The sequence below is a fragment of the Nesoenas mayeri genome, assembly GCF_963082525.1.
Source record: "Nesoenas mayeri genome assembly, chromosome: 4".
NCBI lineage: Eukaryota > Metazoa > Chordata > Aves > Columbiformes > Columbidae > Nesoenas > Nesoenas mayeri.
Window position 1 is genome coordinate 726466 of NC_137540.1, and position 18507 is coordinate 744972.

Genomic DNA, 18507 nt, shown 5'->3' on the forward strand with positions numbered 1-18507 from the left:
GTCTCGTTGTTTAAGGATCGGTGTGTCAGGAGTCTGGAAAGCTGTTACAGTTTTCCAAAATCGGTTGGCCCGCTGGTAGTTTCTGGCAGTGACCAAGGGAAGATAATTGAGCCGATGCTCCTAGCTGGGAAATTCTTGCTGCAGGTCTGGCCGGCACCATCCTGAGATTGTTATGCTCCTGCAGTTCTTGCATATTCCGACTATTTGCTCCAGGGATTTCCATCAGGGCCTTTCCAAAACATTTGCATGTCAGCGCTGGGAGCCCGAGGCGGTGCGGCGCATTCTCAGACCAACAGACTGTGGAACTGGTGGTTTGGCAGGAAGCTCTAGCGCTAACATACCGCAACAGAGTTCCTTTTATTCCTCTTGCGCTGAATATGCCCTCGGCTGGATGCGTGTGATTACAGTCCTTTGTCCTCAGTAACAGTAGGAGGGGACAGTACCCAACTGAGTTGAAAGTCATGCAATAAACTGGTGAGGTAGGGGCTGGCCACTCCTGCTGCGGGCAATCCTGGAGACTCAGGAGCGGGTCACCTGGCGCAGGTCCTGCTCGCAGGGTGTGCAGTGGAAGGCGATGTCTCCCAGGACCACTTCCAGCCCCCGCAGCAGATGACCTAGCTCCGGGGGGGCAAAATAGCAGCACAGTTGTACACATTCAGAGAAGAAAGACACGGCATGTGCCCGGAGCAGCTGAGGGGCACGGCGGGCACGCTGCCGTGAGTAAGTGGCTGCCAAGGCCAAGGGGTTTAGAGAGACTGCTGAGGAAGAGGTGGAGGCAAGCAACACCAACTCTGGCTTTGGGCCTGTGGCCCAGGGAGAAAGCAAAAGGGGCAATATTAAACCTAGCAAAAAAAGTAACCTGGTGAAGGTAATGAAGTGCATCTGGAAGAAGGCTGTTACAAGCAGGCATTCAGTATGCAGGACGTGACGTGCTCTACAAAAATCTGGTTGGAGGTGAAACCTGTAAATGTTAGAGCAGTGGGAGATCCTTGTTAGTGGGGGAAAATATCCCATGTATAAGGCATTTGTAGCACCTGTCTTTTTGCTGATGCAATGCCCAGTTTTTCTACTGCTGAGTGGAGGAAAGGAGATGCTACAGGATTCACAGCCAAATCCCAGTGTGTGGAAAAGGGAAGAACGTGTGTCTTTGCAGCAGACATTCTGTGGTGTTTAAACACCGTTCAGAGGGAAAACCAGATGGTCTTGTGGTTTGACCCAGCACTCTGCTTTGGAGACCCAAGCGCTAGTCACCGCGTGACTTCTGACCAGTCAGTTCGACCCACAGATGCAAAAGTTAATACTAATTTTCATATCCACCTAACTATGGCGCACACAAAGTCCAGCACGGGCAAGCAAACTTGGTGAGTTCAAGTATGTACGCAGACAGCAACTGCAGAACAAGGCCAAATTTACTTTCATGTCAGGTTGGTTGTGAGGCTGAATTAAAATCTGGTGTCCTGAGGGGCTAGAGAAATGCAGACTTTTAATAATAATTGCTGTTTGGATTTGGCTGGATGAGTTCCGTGTAGTGTGACAGAATAAGTCTAGTAATTCCTGCGTTTATGCCAAACTCCAACTGTTACATAACTTCTCTGTATTTATTGCCAACCTGAGATCTTTAAAATAGCACGCGAGTTTTGATCAGGCCAGAGAAGGAAATCTTGGCGTTGGTTTAAAGGACAGAACACACAAATTCTTAAAAAATATATAATGAAAAAGCCCCATTGTTCTTTTCCAAGCTGCCCTCAGACGTGAAACTTGGTGAGCAGCAGAGCTGAAGCGGTGAAGAGGAAGGGCCTGGAGCGACTCCGCTGCCTGTCCCAAGGGGGGCCCACAGCAGAGCGAAGCGTTGCGGAGGCAGCCGAGCACTTTCCGAGCCATGGGGACACAGGCGTGCTGCTAGCCCTGGAGAAACAGCACTCCCAGGGCTCAGAAAGACCTCTGTCCTCGGGTGGAAATCCTTTTTCAAAGAATGGAATGGAACAGTCTCTCAGGAAGTGATTTTCAAAAGCCGCAAGGGAAGTGTTTTCTTTGTTTAGAGGCACAGTTTGCAAAACAATGTTATGGAACATTGGGAAAAGCAACAGAAGGAAACTAGGAGAATCCTAAGAAAAAAAAAGTAACGGTGAAATTACCTGCTAAGACTTTGCCCGGCTTCCTGGGACCAAGTGCTTATCAAACAAAAATCATCAGCGCGTACAAATTCTCAAAGAGGAGTGAAGTGGGTTTGAACAGTGAATGCCTTCGACCTCTGTGAAAACGGAACGATCCAGAACTGCTCGTTGTTTTTGCAGATTTTATCCTGTCTCTGCAATGAATCCATGAGTTATCCAAGTAGGTAGTGTGGAAGTCAGTACATACAAACGATAAGACTGTTCTGCTGTGTAAGTACATCAGCTCCACTTGTTCTAACAGGAATAATGAATTGCCCTTTTTTAAAAAAAATAATCTAATTTTCCTGCAGTATATGGCAAAGGAAGAAAAGAAACTAGATGCAGGCTCATTAATTCCTTTCAGTTTCAAATGCAGATTTCCACTGCAGCTGGACAAGCCCTGGCTTCAGTTTCACAAGCAGAATTCAGCTGTTCCATACGTGAAACTGAAGCTAAATTGCTGTCCTGGCATGGAATGGGCAGCAGCATCTGGCCAGCAGGAGAGAGGAGCGGCAAGCAGCCCCCCTTCTCAGAGTCCTCTGCCTTGGGTGCTTCTTCCAAAACACATGAGGTAAAAAGCAACATAAATTCCCTGTTCAAATAATTCTCAGCTTTAGGAAAAAAAAAAAAAAGTTTAATTAAAACCAGTAGGTTGCACACTAAGTGTCTCAGATCGCTACATGCATTCTTTTAGTCCAGATGACAGAAAGACGAAGCATGGCTGTGTGTAGCATGCACAGTCAACAACTGCAATTGTGCAATGTGTTGTGTCTGTGAAGTCGGCAGTGTCAGTGCGTCCCTGATCAGCAGCTACCGCCTGTCCCGCGGGGAGGGGCGGCCTCTCAGGTACAGAGCCGCTTGGTTTGACTTTAAATTGGAAGAATCACACGTTACAAGAAGCCCATTGACTTTAGAAATCATCATAAGCTGAATCGCCGGAGTGCCAGATGGAGTGTAACAGCTCCACAGCCCCTTAGGGCTCCCTAGCTGTTACCACGCTGCTTTCCAACAGTCGCCTGCGACTTCTTAATGACAGCAGCCCTATAAATTATTTACTAGGAAAACCAGCCCTGCTATTTGAGCTGAAGAAGATTCCTTTACTATCTGTTCTCACCACAGAGCTTCTTGAAACACTGAGACGCACTTCTGCTTTCATCCAGAGCAGTGAAATACGCGCTTGCATTTAGCAAAGGAAGTTCCTCTTACACATGCAGTGATGAATTCGGAGAGGAGAACTGCAGGCACTATATTAACCTTTCTACCCGATTTATTTTTTACTAAATAATCGGTTCCATAATGTAATTTTCTCAACCAGAACATATATTTTCCTGTGTTTTGCTTTACTATTTGGAAAATGTTTTTATCTATTCCATTTAACTTGGGAATTGTAAAACCATCGGAGTGTGTCCCTCACCCCAGGGACTGCACCTGTAAATTACTCTTCCCTCCTAGAAAACAGATGACTAGTCAGAAACACGTCGCAACACGCGAGAACACCAACAGCAGATAAGAATGTCTGTATTCCTCCACAGCGTGTCCGATTTTACCCTTCAAGTATTGCAGCGTGAGTGGTACAGTGGAACTGCTAACCGATAGTCATACTTTATGTGCATTTCTCCTTAATTTTGTTTCATATAGATGATCTGTGTGCCTGAATCCCAATTACTATAGGGAAAAAAATCCTTCTTTATTTAACTGTCTGTATCTGGACCTTTTTGACCTGCCCTTCTAAATGATAAAATGGTGCCCAGTTTTTGAAAGCGCGTTTTCAAATAGTCGTCATCGGCCATAAAGTTTCATTCTTATATAATTTGATTTGAAGAGATGTGTTTTCTTGAATCGCTTCCTAAACTATCATACAATTTCGCATGGCTTTTCTTAATAGCGCTAGAAGCAAAACAGACAGGTAATACAGCAGTACAGGAGAAGCAGAAGATGACCTACTTTCACAATCCAAGATAATAAGTAAATGGACATTATAAATGCAAAGGTGGTAACTGCAGTAAACTGCCATAAAATCAAAGAATAACTGAGGTTGGGAGGGACCTCTGGAGGATTTCTGGGCCAAACTCCTGTGCAGAGCTGGGCTGATTGCGAAGTTAAGTTGAATGGTTTTCCGTGTCACGTGTAGGTGCGTGGGAAGGGACATGAAGGTAGCTGGAAGCGATGACAGCCGCGTACGCTGGAGCGTACCTCCGCCAAACCAGGCTTCGGCTAAAGCAGCTTGACTGCGGTCTTCAGGAAGGGAGAAGATGTGAGTAACAGTACCTTGAAAATTCATGCTCTCTGGCTCTTTTATTACAGGTTTTCTCTCTGTATGTGACTACTTCTGGGCAATTTACGTTAATTACCCTGGCTGTGGTTATACTTCATTGTAAACATCATCATCTGTAATTGGATATTTTATGTCCCAGAGAGTTCATATCAGCGTTGCAGGAGTTTGTAACCTCGCAAAATGAATAGCAGTTCTGTGACACTTGTGTACATGCCTTTTTACATGGATAATTTGCTGCCCACTAACACAGTGACTCGTGCTTTTCTGTGTGGGTCAGGGTCATGTTTGCTGATGCTCTTTCTGGGTAGAAGAAAGGTTGCAGATTTAACAAAAGTGCTAAAAATCTCAGCTGGATACAGCAGTCATCATCTGGCCTCGCGCCCTAATCCGTGCTGCTAAGGCCCAGCCTTTCTTCCATGGCAGGAGATGTGACAGGAGAGCAGACACAGATGAGACAAGCTGGTGGAGGATTTTCGGCACGCTCTATAAGTATTTAGGGAACCATGCGATATGTGATTCTAAATACAAGGTTATGCAGTTTGAACTCTTGAGTTAGACGCAGATATTTCCAGACAGGCGGAGCTACCTACTGACTGTACAGCTGAGAAAGTACATATGAATTATTTCTTCTGGCAAGTATCAAGAGTATGTTAGTGAAATGTGCCTGGATACGGTAGCTTAAGATAGAACTATGCTGGAAATGTTCCTGCAGCTGTTACTTGGAAAACATCTGTGGAAATGTGTACATCTCTGTTAGCACAAGTCCAGAGCAATTAATCTTTTGAAACAAAGTCTAAATTACTGCTGGGAAATATGAGATGGACACGATGCACCAATTGACATGAAAGGACTAAAGGTACTAATTGTTTGGAAAGGAAAAAAATGGAATATTTGCTTCTGGCACAGGAATAAGATGAGCAGACTCTGTGACACTCACTGAACTCCTACAGGTATTTCTTTTGAGGAAGAATAACCAATCCACTAAAAGCATGAAATTGTTTTATGATTCCAGTAGAAAAAACCTTCTGTCTGTGATAGTTTGTGACAGTCTGTCTCTGGGTAGCCTGATAAAGGGAAGCATGTACAGGTTGATATGATTTGGTATTCAGTTATGCAAAGTATAAAAGACATTGCCCTGAAGAACTCAATTTTAGTGAAAGCCATAGAAGAAGGTAAACTTAAGAAACCTTGTGAAATGCCAATGAGATGTATTTGGTTTACAGCACATTATATCATTAAGAAAATGTTCATCTCTCGAGGCTTTCAAATTAAGCCTGGGTCATTAGAGGGTGCGCTTACTGAAACGTAGCGGCCTGTTGCGTTCAGGAACTCAGGCTGGATAATTGATGAAAAGCGAGTGTGTAAGGAATTGAGAAGGAGTTGGGTAGCACAGCAGAGAGCGGCGGGATGAGAAAGCAGGGCGAATATGTGACCGGTGGCCAGCGGTTTGTCCCTGGCCGCTGCGGGTGCTGCGGCACGTTACAGTGCGGGACCCCTCCTGTCATCTGATGGCCGCGCATGAGCTCTGTGGGACAGAGCATCTCTACTTTGCTGCTTTACCTATTTCCCCTCAACATACTTGCATTGCACAATTCAAAACCAGAAATCAAGATGCAAGTATTTTCCTATTGTTTTGAGAATGCTTTGTGCAAAGATCTTTTAGCAAAGATCTCTTAGCTTTTAATCCAAATTATATGAAATGGATTTGCACCATGTAAAATCTGAGAACAAATTTAAAATAACCATTCCTAGTCCTCATAACTGAATGGCTCCTGGCAAATCATTTTACTCAACGGCTGCCTGGTTCTACAGTCCCAAAGGTGACTGCTCTTTTATTCTTGGTTTAACTTGCAATGACTAATTTAAATTCCATTTATGTAGAATCCCTATGATTTTGAAAATGCCTTCTGAAATTATGCACAACTACCTTACTAAAAAAAAAGAAGCTTTAAAAAGCCTTAAGTACAACATTGCCTAGAATTATCTTGTCAATTAAATAAAAGAACCCACTTGAAATAAGTGACAGAAATATACAGTGAATGAAATGCACCTTCCAGCAAGAAATGGTTACTGAAAGAGAGCTTTAAGCAAACTCCTAGTTACCTGGTCATGCTTAGACAAGCACAAGGTTATTGAAACATACAGCTTCCTTTCAGACAATTTAACTTGCACTGAAGGCAAATTATTGCCATAAAAGCGCTGAGGCACGTGGCTCAGGCGTTGGGTGTAATTCTGTTGTCTTCTGAAAGACGTACCCTCGCTGCACAGCAATGTCCGTGCAATTTGAATTGGGTCTGCAGCTTCAGTTGCCATTACAAATAGTACCCGCAACATCATCTTACAGAAAATTGGTATATGTATCTGATACTATTGCTTAAAAAAACAGGAAGCAATATTTTAATAGATGTGAAAATGCAATATAGATTTCTGTCTATAGCTGTAATGGAGATGGGTGAGGCTGAGCTGACTCACAAGGGAGCTGCAAGGGGACTCATACAAAGGGCACCTAAACCCACCCAACACAGAAATCATGAATAATAATTGTATATTATGATACATGTCACAGAATTGCAGTCTTTCCTGGTTCCTTCCTTTTTCTCAGCGCACAGAGAGTGGAATTTGAACAAGGTGGGGCAACAACAACTTATGAGCAGCAAAACTGCAGATGTTCCTGATGTGGCACCGGTGAGGTCATCCATGAGTGCCTTTCCCTTCCCACCCTCGCTACCTGAGGATTAGCACTGGGGGGTGTATTTTCCCCTTCTCACCCTCTCTACGTGAGCATTGGCACTGAGCGGGGTTTAGTTCCCCCTTCCCCTTCTCACCCTCTCTACGTGAGCATTGGCACTGAGCGGGGTTTAGTTCCCCCTTCCCCTTCTCACCCTCTCTACGTGAGCATTGGCACTGAGCGGGGTTTAGTTCCCCCTTCCTCTTCTCATGCCAGGGACCATTTTCAAGCCTTTCCAAGTGAGATTTGATAACGTTACAAAAGTAGGTTGTGTTGGACATTATGCAGTTAGTTCCTAAATGCCATCTGAGATCTTTTCAGCTCTCTGCCTTCATGAAAACAGGTAAAAAAACAGTGCAATGAAGAATGCTGTTCACTCTCTGGCCATTCTGTCGCGCTCCGTCGGTATCGAGGATCACGGATTTCTGGGGTTACCAGCATACCTGATGTGGGCTTGCTCAGAGCTGTGGGGAATAGACAGGGGCCTGGCTACGGTGTGTTTCCTGGAACAAAATCCTTCTGCGTCAGTGAGCGTTCTCAGTGAAGCCTTGGAATTTCCTTCACAAACCAAGATTTTAGCACTACAAGCCATTCAGTTTTTAGGTGTGTTGTACAAGTTTTATGCCAGCTGCTGTATAGGGAATAAGAACATTTTCTAGGAAAGATCTGCTTTCCAACAGGCTTTTTGATCTTCTCTTCATCTTGGGAGTCCGAAGTTTCTGTTGTCACAGGGGATTCAGAAACGCCTCCTGAGACGGTTTAATGACAAAAGTATCTCTGAAACCAGATCAGATGGGTGGGAAGAACAGTCCATTGAAACACTGCAGAAGTTGGATGAAAATAGGGCACATGTTCATCAAGGCAGTGAAAATGGAGGTCTGAAGTCACGCCTTCAGCACTTCACATCATTTCATTCCTCTAGCAGTCTGATGCTGCTCCCTCAGTGTTAAGCTTTAGCTGGGCCTTCTTTATACTAGGAGGTTATGTGATTTAAGTTATACTGACACGCTTCCTCTTGTCACAGACCTTAGATGCAGCTGTGCTGGTATAGGGTACTTATATAGTGGTATAAATATGGTAGCTTTTTTTTTGGTAAACAAAGTATGTGGTATCAGTACATGGCAGCTTTATACTAGCCTAAATGCATACCTGATTTTATGCGTACATAAATATCTATAGTATGTGCAAGAATGTTACATGCTTTCTCTAAATATACGTGGGAGTTCAAGCATATATACAACCAACTCTTTGCACAAACAGGGTTCTTTGCATCTGGCCTGTCCCCAGAATGCAAGCAGCCCTGCTGAAGCTGCCCTGCTGAAGCTGCCGTGCTGTCAGCCACGTGTTGCAGCCTTTGCAGCTCAGGAGAGATCCGAACGAACAGACGGTGCTTCCAGCTTCACCCTCTGGATGCATCTGAAAAGCGTTTCCAGACGCCCATCCAAAAAACATGTAAACTTTGCCTTTGCAAAACAAAGCAGCGTACCGTAAGAACGTAGCTGTGCTGTTGCAATTTTGTGTGTAGGCTAACTTGCATTTCCCTTTGTGGCGAGCTTCCTTTTGTTACGGAAATTCCTCACACCTAGCCATCAACACTGTTATTAATAGATGCTATTTCTGCACTGGTTTGCCATATGTTGCAGCAGCAAGACAAAATCACAAATCTCAACAAGCTTACAGTCTGTCCTAAACTTAAGTCTCCATGGATTTGTGTTTGGGTCTTGTCTGCTCGAAATATTTTCTGCTAAGTATAGCTCCCTTCTCTTGAGTGAACAGGCTGGTTGGTTTGTTTGTGCAGCCTCCCTTCCTGATGTCAACAGCTATTCTGAACTTGGTGGGGTCACTGAGCCAGAACTGCACTGTCATTGCTTGTCTAGAGTTTTGTTCCTGTTGCCAGTGAACCTTTTCCCCAGGACCAACTTCATATTTACATTAACCCTGGATCAGCAAGCCTTGCTCTCTTCGGGTTATTTAGGAAGCATGTAATACATCTGAATACATTTGTTTATTGATGAATTCTGAACTTGACAGCTTCCATGAGAACAAGGGTGAAGTGTGAAATGACACCTGTGTACTGGACACAGGAGCGGTACCAGTGGGAACATCTCCTGGAGGACCAAACGCCGCGCTCCTTTAGGGGCTTCTGCCAGGGGAACACATTTTCAATGTGGCACACTGATGAATCCTGTCCTCCCCTGGCTGTGCTCCCTCGCAGAGGGCCTGCTGGGGGCCTATGCACAGGTTACAGTTTGGGAGCTTTTATCCGTAGGGGCTGGGCCCACTGCTTCTAAAATCACCATCTGTAAAATATTTCTCAGATACATATGTATGTATGTATATATATGTCTGTAGCCTTTATATGTCTTTTCTACTATGTATATTTCTGTATAAAAATGTACATACTGAAGTTATTATATATGCTTTGATAACCTACTGTTACTCCCCTCGGTTAAACAGAAAATACTCAACTGTGAAACCATCCTATTTAATTAAAACAGAGTTTTTTTGTTTTTTGTGGTTTTTTTCGTATGATGGCTCTAAAGGAGTTACGAAAGAGTAAGGGGGGAAAGGACTCTAGGACTAACCTCATTCAACACAGGCTCTCTTGATGTTTGATACTTTATTCTCCAATAAGCTTGAATTATGCTTGAAGAAAACACTAATTAATGTATGAACTGTTGTCCCCTCCATCATCACGGAAAACAAGGATGTTGGGCAAACCAGACACAGTTTCTTTCCCCCAGAGCTAAGTCCCTAATCATGGTATAGCAGCAGTTTGGGTTTACTGGAAGAGAGTAGTCCCAGTTTTGCACTGCTGCCTTCCTGGTGCCAGTATAATGGGATAGCGGCAGGGCACTTAGATTAATTAGTGGCTGTAAAGGGCGTGGAGCTCTTTGGTTAAGTGGTTCAAAGGAAACCATTGTTCTGAGTGACCCCAATTGTTCTTACCTGGGTGTCCAATTGCAGTGGGCAGACTGCTTGTGTCTAGAGCATTCATTACCCATGTCCCTTCATCAGGAAGGTCTGTAATCCTGTTTCAGTGTGGAAATCCACATGCCACAAGGCCCAGTTAACACCTCTGGTGTCATCACCTGCTAGTCAATACACAGCTAATAGCCACCCCTAACTATTCCCTGGGAACTCCTGTGCCAACCTGCCAGAACAAGTTTTACCAAGCCATCTTGGAAAACAATTTAGGAAGGCTAGATAAATACCTATTTATTTTGACAGCACTGGAGCCTCACAAAGAACTACTTTGCTTTAGTTTAAAGTTTGTCTTGCAGAAGTTAAGACTTCAGTATAAATCTTCGCTTTATTTTTAGAATCTGTAGAGATTTCAGATGACTTTCTTCCAGTTTTAATTCCTCTTCTGTGGATTTCACACCCACCTTCCAGTTCAGCGGAACTCAAGAATTCCCCTCTCAAAGGGGAATCACTGTTCTACATATCATCTGTATCTAGGGAATTTCTAACTTTTCTCACACTAACTGCATCCTCAGGCTCCCAAAGAATGTCGGGAAGGAACTTGTATTCTGTAAGGCACAGCATGTTACAGAATAGAGAAATAGTATTTTCTCATGGTACTGGAAACACACCTCATTTCTCCCCCCCAAATACACACTTCCCTTAATCACAAAGCAATGCCACATTGAAAGAAAATTAATTACTCCTCTCATAAGGAAAAAAAAAGGCAAAAACCAAAGCAGGCAGATTTTCTTTCTGGGCCTTACCGCAGCTTCTCCTTTGCCCGCTTTGATTGTTCTGCCAGGTCCGGACAGCACAGGGAGCAGCCCGATTTTCCGTGTTTATAATCCCGGAGCTGATGAGTGCATGCCTTATTGAGCACATCGCTTATACTGAGGATTCTTGGGATTTGGCTTTTTTGGTGCGGGTTTTTGTTTTGTTTTGTTTGTAATCCTAGTCAGCTCTTTGCAACGGATCAGTCGGTTCCAGAGGAACAAAGATGGGGCATGTAGAACATGAGCCCGTTTGCTGCCAGGCTGCACAGAAAGCACAGTTGAGCCGTGCACTCAGGAGAGATTCTTCCCCCTCAAATTACTTGATATATGAATGATAATTTTGCAGAGTGTTCTACTAGGTTTAAATTAGTAAAGGGAAGGCAATTTATGTGTTCAAATAGAATTCTCATGTGTTTATAAAATGTACCTTCTTTGCCATTTAGATTAACTAAAACATATGATCAGCTACACAGCCTAATACAGCAGAACATCCATACTCCATCTCTGTGGTGGCAAGATATGCTTCGCATTGTGGCAAAGAAAAAATAAATGAAGTCATGACTGCCGAGGGCATTTGGAAAACAGAGACAGGAGTTCAGAGCATCGTCCGGCAAATATCACTGAGGTGACAGCGCTGCGAGGAGCCAGTGCGGAGTCAGCTCACACTAACAGTGAGAATTGGCCAAACTGCAGCAGATCCACAACTCTCACTTCAGGGCCTAAAGGTACTTTCATCCCTTGAAATACTGGCCTCGGTCACACATACACCAACGAGTTTCCATGCTGGTTTATGTCCCGTGCAGGGATACTGTGTGCTCAGGTGTGCTCAGGTGTATCTGATGGTACCTGTAAGAGCACTGGCCTGTGTCAGGAGTATCCCGAGGAGAAGTTGTGCACGTTTGTGGGAATCTGAAGAGTGCTTGTCATCAAAATAAACTTGAAGAAATTGTTGGCCGCCATGGCTGGCATAGCAGACGGGAACTGCGCCGGAAATAGATTGGCATAGCAACTCGCTGACCGTTTGGTAGAGAAGGCGGCTTATTTTTCCAGACTGCGACATTTAACAAACATATTTTGTTTGTTGAAACTGCAGAACCTCACTAGATCAAGCTGGACGCTAATCTGCTCGAGCTGCCACCGCAGACGTTTGTCTCCAGTGTGTACACATCGCGAGTCTCTGTGGTTTCATTGGTTTTGTCCTGTGACATTTGTTCCTTTGTGTCTGCCAGGACGTGGAACGCGTTGAAACAGTCCCGCAAATCCTCCAGACGGTGGTTTCTTTTTGCGAAATCCTGTTTGATCTGCTCTCCAGGGCTCTGTTAAGCTGCAGCCCTTTGATGCAGCGATCTGCTGGGGGTCCCACAGGCGCGGGCGCCGTCGCCAGCTGTTCTCGTATGAGCGGTCTCAAAGCGTCAGAGCTTGGACTAACACTACACACAAATGGGCTGCGATTAAAAAGAAAAGCTTGGATGTGCATGCCCGAAAATCTCTGAAACACCAGACTGTAAAGAAATCTGACACTTGCTTTGAAGTAGGACACGGAACACACACACCCGGGAGGTCCCTCAGGCCGCCCCGCTTGGGGCCGCAGGTCAGGGGCCGTGTTTTTATCCGTTATTTAGCGCGAAGACCTGCGGGCCGGGAGGCGTCTCCTGCGGGCCCGGTTGCGCTCGGGCCGTTGGCGCCGCAGACTCGCCCTCTCAGGGTGACGCTCCGCGCGCGGGCCGTCGCGGTTGCTAAGGCCCGGAGCTGTGGGCGGGGCAGAGGTAGAACTCGTCCGGCCAATCCGGAGAGACCCGCCCTCGATGGGCGGCCAATCGCCGCCGGTAAACAACACACCCCTCGGGGGGCGGGGCTAGCAATTCGTGTTGACCAATCAGCGGCGGGGGAACGCGGACCAATCAGGACGGGGGAAGAATTGGGCGGACTTTTTAAAACGGGTCCGCGGCCACAAAGGCGCGGCTTGCGCGTCCCTTTAAAGGAGTGATGTTGCTCCGTTTCGTCCCCCTCCGCCCGGGCCTGGCGCTCTCTCCGGAGGAGCGCCGTTCCTCCCCGTTCCCCGCCGAGTCGGAGTGCCGCCAGAGACTGGCGCCGTGCCCTGGCTGCTGCGGCCTCTCAGAGCGCCTCTAGGGTGCGTGGTTCCAAGCGGACTATTTTACTTCTCCGCGGCGCTTCACCGGCCGGGCCTCGCAGCGGAGCGCTCCGCGCGGGGTCATCTGCGAGCCGCCAGAACAAAAACAAGGGGGCGGTGCCGCGCCGCCTCCATTTTGATGCGGGGCTGGGGCGGCGGCGGCTGAGGACCAGAGATGCTGCCGTGACTCGCCGGGGGAGGCGAGCGGGGCCGGTCCGCGGGCGGGCCTGCCTGGATGCGGGGGCAGTGGCGGAGCCGACCCGCGTCCGTGCGGTGACGAGAGCCGGGCTCGCCTCCCCCCGCCCCGAGCGGTGAGCGCCGCGCTGGGTGAGTGTGGGGGCAGCGCTGGCAGCGGCGGGGACCCGTGTTCGAGTCCCCGGTGCGGCGGGGGTTCAGGCCCCCGGCCGGGGAGCTGCCAGCCGCTGATGCCGTGTGTTTTGCCCCGAAGGTGACGGATCCGGAGGCCCGGGAGAAGATGAGCAGCGAGGCGCTTTGGCTGTTCAAGCAGCTGAACCTGCACCTGGAGCTGGAGGGGCGGTTCCAGCCCCGGGAGAAGGGGCTCAGCCTCATCGAACGCGCCGCCGAGGTGAGGGGGACGGACAGGGGAGGGAAATTCCTCAGGGCAATAAATAATGCTTTTAAAAAACTGGTTACTAGAGAGACGTGCATTAACTTGGAGAAGTTAATTATTTTCTCTATAAACGCCACACGTCCTCTGTTTTAACTCCTAATTCGTAGCTATTGTCTTAATTTGTAGTTATTAACATATACTACCAAAGCACTGTGACCTACAGGGCTAGTAAAACACTCAGGTGTTTAATTTAAGGTTTCAAATTGAAGTGTGCGTCGAACCAAAACCAGTCTCTTTCTTATTTTCTTCTGGGGAGCTTTGTGCCACTGCGTTGTGTCAGCACACAAAGCTGGGATGTGTCAGATGGGTGTTCTAAAAATATGGAAAAGCTGAGGGAGATGAACCTGCAAACCCTCGATGCTTAAGAGCAAAAAAAATAATGTAGGCGTAAAGATTTCCAGTTTAAGGACCAGAGCTCCTTACTGAGTTTGGACAGTCTTGGGGAAGCTTTAGAGGTTTTTTCTGATAGGGCCTTAAGGTTAGACAAAAAGTCTCTGGAATCAGCCTGCTTGCTTGTTTTGAAAGCAGAACTTCTCGTCGAGTAACTCTTCACACCCAAGGGGGGAATGAGCCGTGTTTGGCCATCTGTTTCCATAAGGGCAGAAGTCAATGTGTACGGATGCACTTGGTGCATCTATTGTCTTGAAATAACAAGTGCATACTTAGAAATGTGGTTGTGCCAGGTATTACACCAGTGGGACTTGGGACCTGGCTGTGATCCATGGATCTTGGCTGTGTTTTCAGTCTCAACTATTGATTTTTTTTTTTTTTGAGGTAAGAGAAAGGAAATATTTAGGGAAAAAATGGTTTCCCTTTGACATAAGTAAAAGATCACTTAGGGAGCGGGTGGTCACAGCTGTCACTGCTGCCACTGGTAAATTCTGACTTTGCTTTTCTTGCCGTAGAATGAAAACACTCTGTGTCCGAGACAAAGGAATGCGAAGGTGGAAGATCTTTGGAGTCTGACCAACTTCTTTGGGTTTTCAACTGAAACATTTGTTTTGGCTGTCAACATTCTGGACAGATTCCTGGCTCTCATGAAGGTATTTTGGGGGGAGAGGACCCGCTATGGTGTCAACTGGGAATATGCAAGGCTCCTGTGAACTTTGTCTGACAAAAAAGGAGAGGTGGTGATCTGGGAGGAAACTCTCCGGCTATTTACTGATTCTGTGCTAGCCACACTTCTGAACTCCTCCTTTGTAAACCTGAGCACAATTCTTGCATGAAAGACACGATTATATTAATGTGATTTATTAACTGTTTTATACTGTAGCCTCTCCTTACCTCTAAATATAAGTAGCAGCATGGTTTATTTGCCTTAGCAATTCTGTAGCCTTCACCAGGTGGATGTGGAAGACTAAGCAAGGATTAATTAAGAACAGAAAAAAAATAATTAGTGCTGCAGGTTATTTTTAGGTGTTGTCCTAAAGCTTAGCTTAGTGCTGGAGCTAATACAAGTGAGCATTTCCTGGGTGTTTTTCTTTTCATGCCTGTGCTGCTTTATGGCAGACAAGTTCAGCCTAAGCCCCTTATTAAGCTGACAGAAAAAACTAATGTCCGAAGTTGCTTCAGTTCTGTGGTCCTGCACAAAATGCTATGAGAATAGCAGAGGTAGGAACAGGTTGTGGAGGGACAGGACTGCCTAGAACAGGTTCAGGCCGGATTTGTGTGGGCTTTAAATGGAGGTAAGTTAGCACAGCCGCTTGGGGAAGTGGGGTATTGCAGCTCCCGCTGCCATGTCTCCTGCTGTGGTGCTGTGCAATGTTTCAACAGAGGGTGCTCAGCTGTTGGACGTGGCTTCCTCTGACTCAGCTGTGGCAGATTGGTCTTGCGTTATTGGCTCTGCCAGCTGCTGCGCTCAAGCTCCAATGATGAAACTAGGTGAGGTGTGTGAGTTGGTTGGTGGCAAGTCTAGTTGAGATAAGCAAATCTCTCTTTCTATTGAACTGTGAATATTCAGGACTACTCACCTAGGCTGGGTGAGCTGTTTGTGTTGTGTTTGATAAGCGCAGTGTTCTTGGCTGGGGGGGAAGTATTCACAGTGCTTCCTTTTATTTTAGGTGAAACCGAAGCATTTGTCTTGCATCGGAGTGTGTTGTTTCCAGCTGGCTGCGCGAGTAGTGGAGGAAGAATGCAATATTCCGTCTGCTCAGGAGATCATCCGGATCAGCCAATGCAAATGCACTGTGTCTGACCTGAAACGGATGGAAAAGATCATTTCAGAAAAGTTGCACTTTGAATTTAAAGCTACTACTGCCTTAACCTTCTTGCACTTGTACCATACTATTGTACTCTGTCATACCTCAGAAAGGTGAGTTGAATTCTATGGTGGTCTCTACGTTTGCAAAGCCCTTGATCTCTTCAGTTGCCTCTTCAATTATTATGGTGTTGGCTGGAGAAGAGGCAGCTCGTTAGTGACATATGGATGGTTGTTGATATAAATGCCTCTTCTCTTGGGTGTCTCACAGGAAAGAAGTCTTGAACCTTGATAAATTGGAAGCACAACTAAAAGCTTGCAACTGTCGTCTAGTCTTCTCTAAAGCCAAAGTAAGTACAAGCAGCTTGCTTTGACTTGGGAGTAGGTTTTTGGTTCGTGTTATGCTCAGCGGTGGTTTTTGTCCCTCTAGCCGTCTGTCTTGGCCTTGTGCCTCCTCACCCTGGAGGTTGAGACGCTGAAATCTGTGGAGCTGTTTGAGATCCTCCTGCGTGTTCAGAAGCATTCGAAGGTAAATATTTCCTGTGGGCTGGTTTTGCTGTTGTTGGGACTGATGCAGTTGATGATTATACATCATACATTACACATTATACATAATTACACCTTATACATGTTACATTTTGGGGACCCCTGCTGTCAGTATACAATCTTTACCTGTACTGTTTGGCATTAGCTGAAATAAGCAATGAAATGGGTCTTTAAGCATCTGTCTGAAATTTTTCTGACTTGGTTTTGCTGGTAGAACGGCAGATGCAAGAGTGCCTGTAGAGCGTGAGCTGAGGTCGTCCTGCTGCACTGGCACGTCTTGGCAGCTGCCTGGCAAGCAAAAGGATTATGATTTAAAAACTAGCTTATTTGTCAAGTTAGAAGAAATACTGACCTAATGCCTACACGGAATGTGCTTTAGCAAGGAGCTGATGGAACTTGGTAGAGTTTTAGCTGTACCTTCCAACTTGCAGTCTGTCTGTAGGACTAAAACGACTGCTGGGCTGGATATTCTTTTTGCCCAAGTATCGTAGGATTTAGAGCTTCCAGCTCTGTGCTGTATCAGTTGGGGGGTCTAAAAAGCCTTTTTCACTCTCACGGTCAAACTGGACTAACCCAGTTCCTCGAGAGGTGGAAGTAGCTCCTAAAAGTGGGAGATGGTTTGATTTTCAAACTGAATAATCTTGGTTTCAGTTTTCCTTAGGAAGTGATAATGAAAATAGTAACAGGCGAACTGTCTGCTTACTCAGACTTAGATGTGGATGTTTCTAGGAGGCTTTAGAGGAGTTCACCTTCAAAAGCAGCCCAGCTTTGACAAAGGGCTCACCATTATGACTCACATGCATCTTGAATGGTATTTTCTTTTCAAGTAACTTCCAGGAAGGTCAAGTGGAGGGAAGGGCTATTTTTAGAACCTGTGTCTGATAGACCAAGAAGGTTCTTTCTTTGCTTTTCAGATAAGTGATAGTGACCTGCTCTACTGGAGGGAACTGGTCTCAAAATGCCTAGCAGATTATTCTTCTCCGGAATGTTGCAAGCCTGATCATACAAAGCTAGTTTGGATTGTTTCGAGACGTACAGCCCAGAATCTCCAGAACAGTTACTACAGTGTTCCTGAGCTGCCAACCATACCAGAGGGTGGATGTTTCAATGAAAGCGAGAGGTTGGTAAAACTTGTACCAGGTGGTTAATTTGTTGGGAATTCTTGTTTTTAGGAGTGGTTATTTTCTGCAAGTGTTAATGGCAACTCTATAACTGGGCTTATTCAGCACTACTTGGAAAAAATTATTGCTTTCAGGATCTTGGTGGACTTGGATATCTTAAACAGAAGGAAAAAATGGGCAACTGTCGTTGCGATGATAAAATGAAGTGGTTTGTGGGGTGGGGAAGGCTTTTTTAAGGCAAGGAGGCTTACAGAGCATTGAAGTCTTCCAAAGTAATTTCTATGTGATACCGTGAATGCTGACTGCTTGGTTAGTAGAAGATATTTGGCATTAGGAGAAAGGGAATTGGACTTTGTTAAGGTTTAAGTCTTAGTGCTGAAGCATCTACATCTGGGCTATTAGGCTAGGAACAGAACAGACTGCAGAAAGCTCAGGATTGCAGAGTTCTTTGCCGCTTTCACATTGTGCTGTGTGTGAATTACCTTTCCTCCTGTTCCTTCCAGTGAGGACTCGTGTGAAGACATGAGCAGCGGAGAAGACAGCCTGAGCAGCTCTCCTCCCAGCGATCTGGAAGGCACCTTCTTCTTTGAGCTCGAACCTAAAACCAAGTGGCAAACCCTTAACTGTCGGTCTTAGCACGAAGCCTGGATTGGATTTGGTTGAGACTTTTAATGCACCATAGAGTCTTTTGGCAATAATAAATGAGGAGGTGGTATCCTATGAACTGTATTAAGGCACGGGGTGCTGTGGGATCGCGGTGCTCTGAATGCCTGCCTTGTTTGTGGTGGTACAATCTTGTAGAAAATGATGGAAAAAAAAATCTTCCAGGTCCCCAATTCAGCAAAAATATTTGATGTATAGGTCTGTTATCAATAAGATAAATGTAGTCGTGTAGCTGCTGGTCCAAAATACTTAGTGGCTGAAGTTGTCAGCAGTGTGCCCTGGTATGATGAAGGCTGAGAGCTTTTCTGAGCTGTGGGGTTTG

General features: G+C 45.9%; 1 protein-coding gene across 1 annotated transcript; it reads left to right on the plus strand.

The window, feature by feature from the left end:
- Window positions 1-13184: 13184 nt before the first annotated feature.
- CCNG2 (cyclin G2) lies at window positions 13185-18251 on the plus strand. The gene is made up of 8 exons (XM_080344199.1): window positions 13185-13354; window positions 13476-13613; window positions 14564-14701; window positions 15719-15969; window positions 16127-16205; window positions 16286-16384; window positions 17316-17521; window positions 18026-18251. Exons 2-8 carry the CDS (start codon window positions 13503-13505, stop codon window positions 18156-18158), a joined length of 1017 nt encoding a protein of 338 aa, XP_080200325.1. The 5' UTR covers window positions 13185-13354; window positions 13476-13502; the 3' UTR covers window positions 18159-18251.
- Window positions 18252-18507: the final 256 nt, after the last annotated feature.

Coding starts and splice junctions, on each gene's coding strand:
- CCNG2 (XM_080344199.1), top strand. CDS start 13,503: ATGAGCAGCGAGGCGCTTTGGCTGTTCAAGCAGCTGAACCTGCACCTG. Junction 14,702..15,718: donor GATTCCTGGCTCTCATGAAG/GTATTTTGGGGG, acceptor CTTTTATTTTAG/GTGAAACCGAAGCATTTGTC. Junction 17,522..18,025: donor TGTTTCAATGAAAGCGAGAG/GTTGGTAAAACT, acceptor TGTTCCTTCCAG/TGAGGACTCGTGTGAAGACA.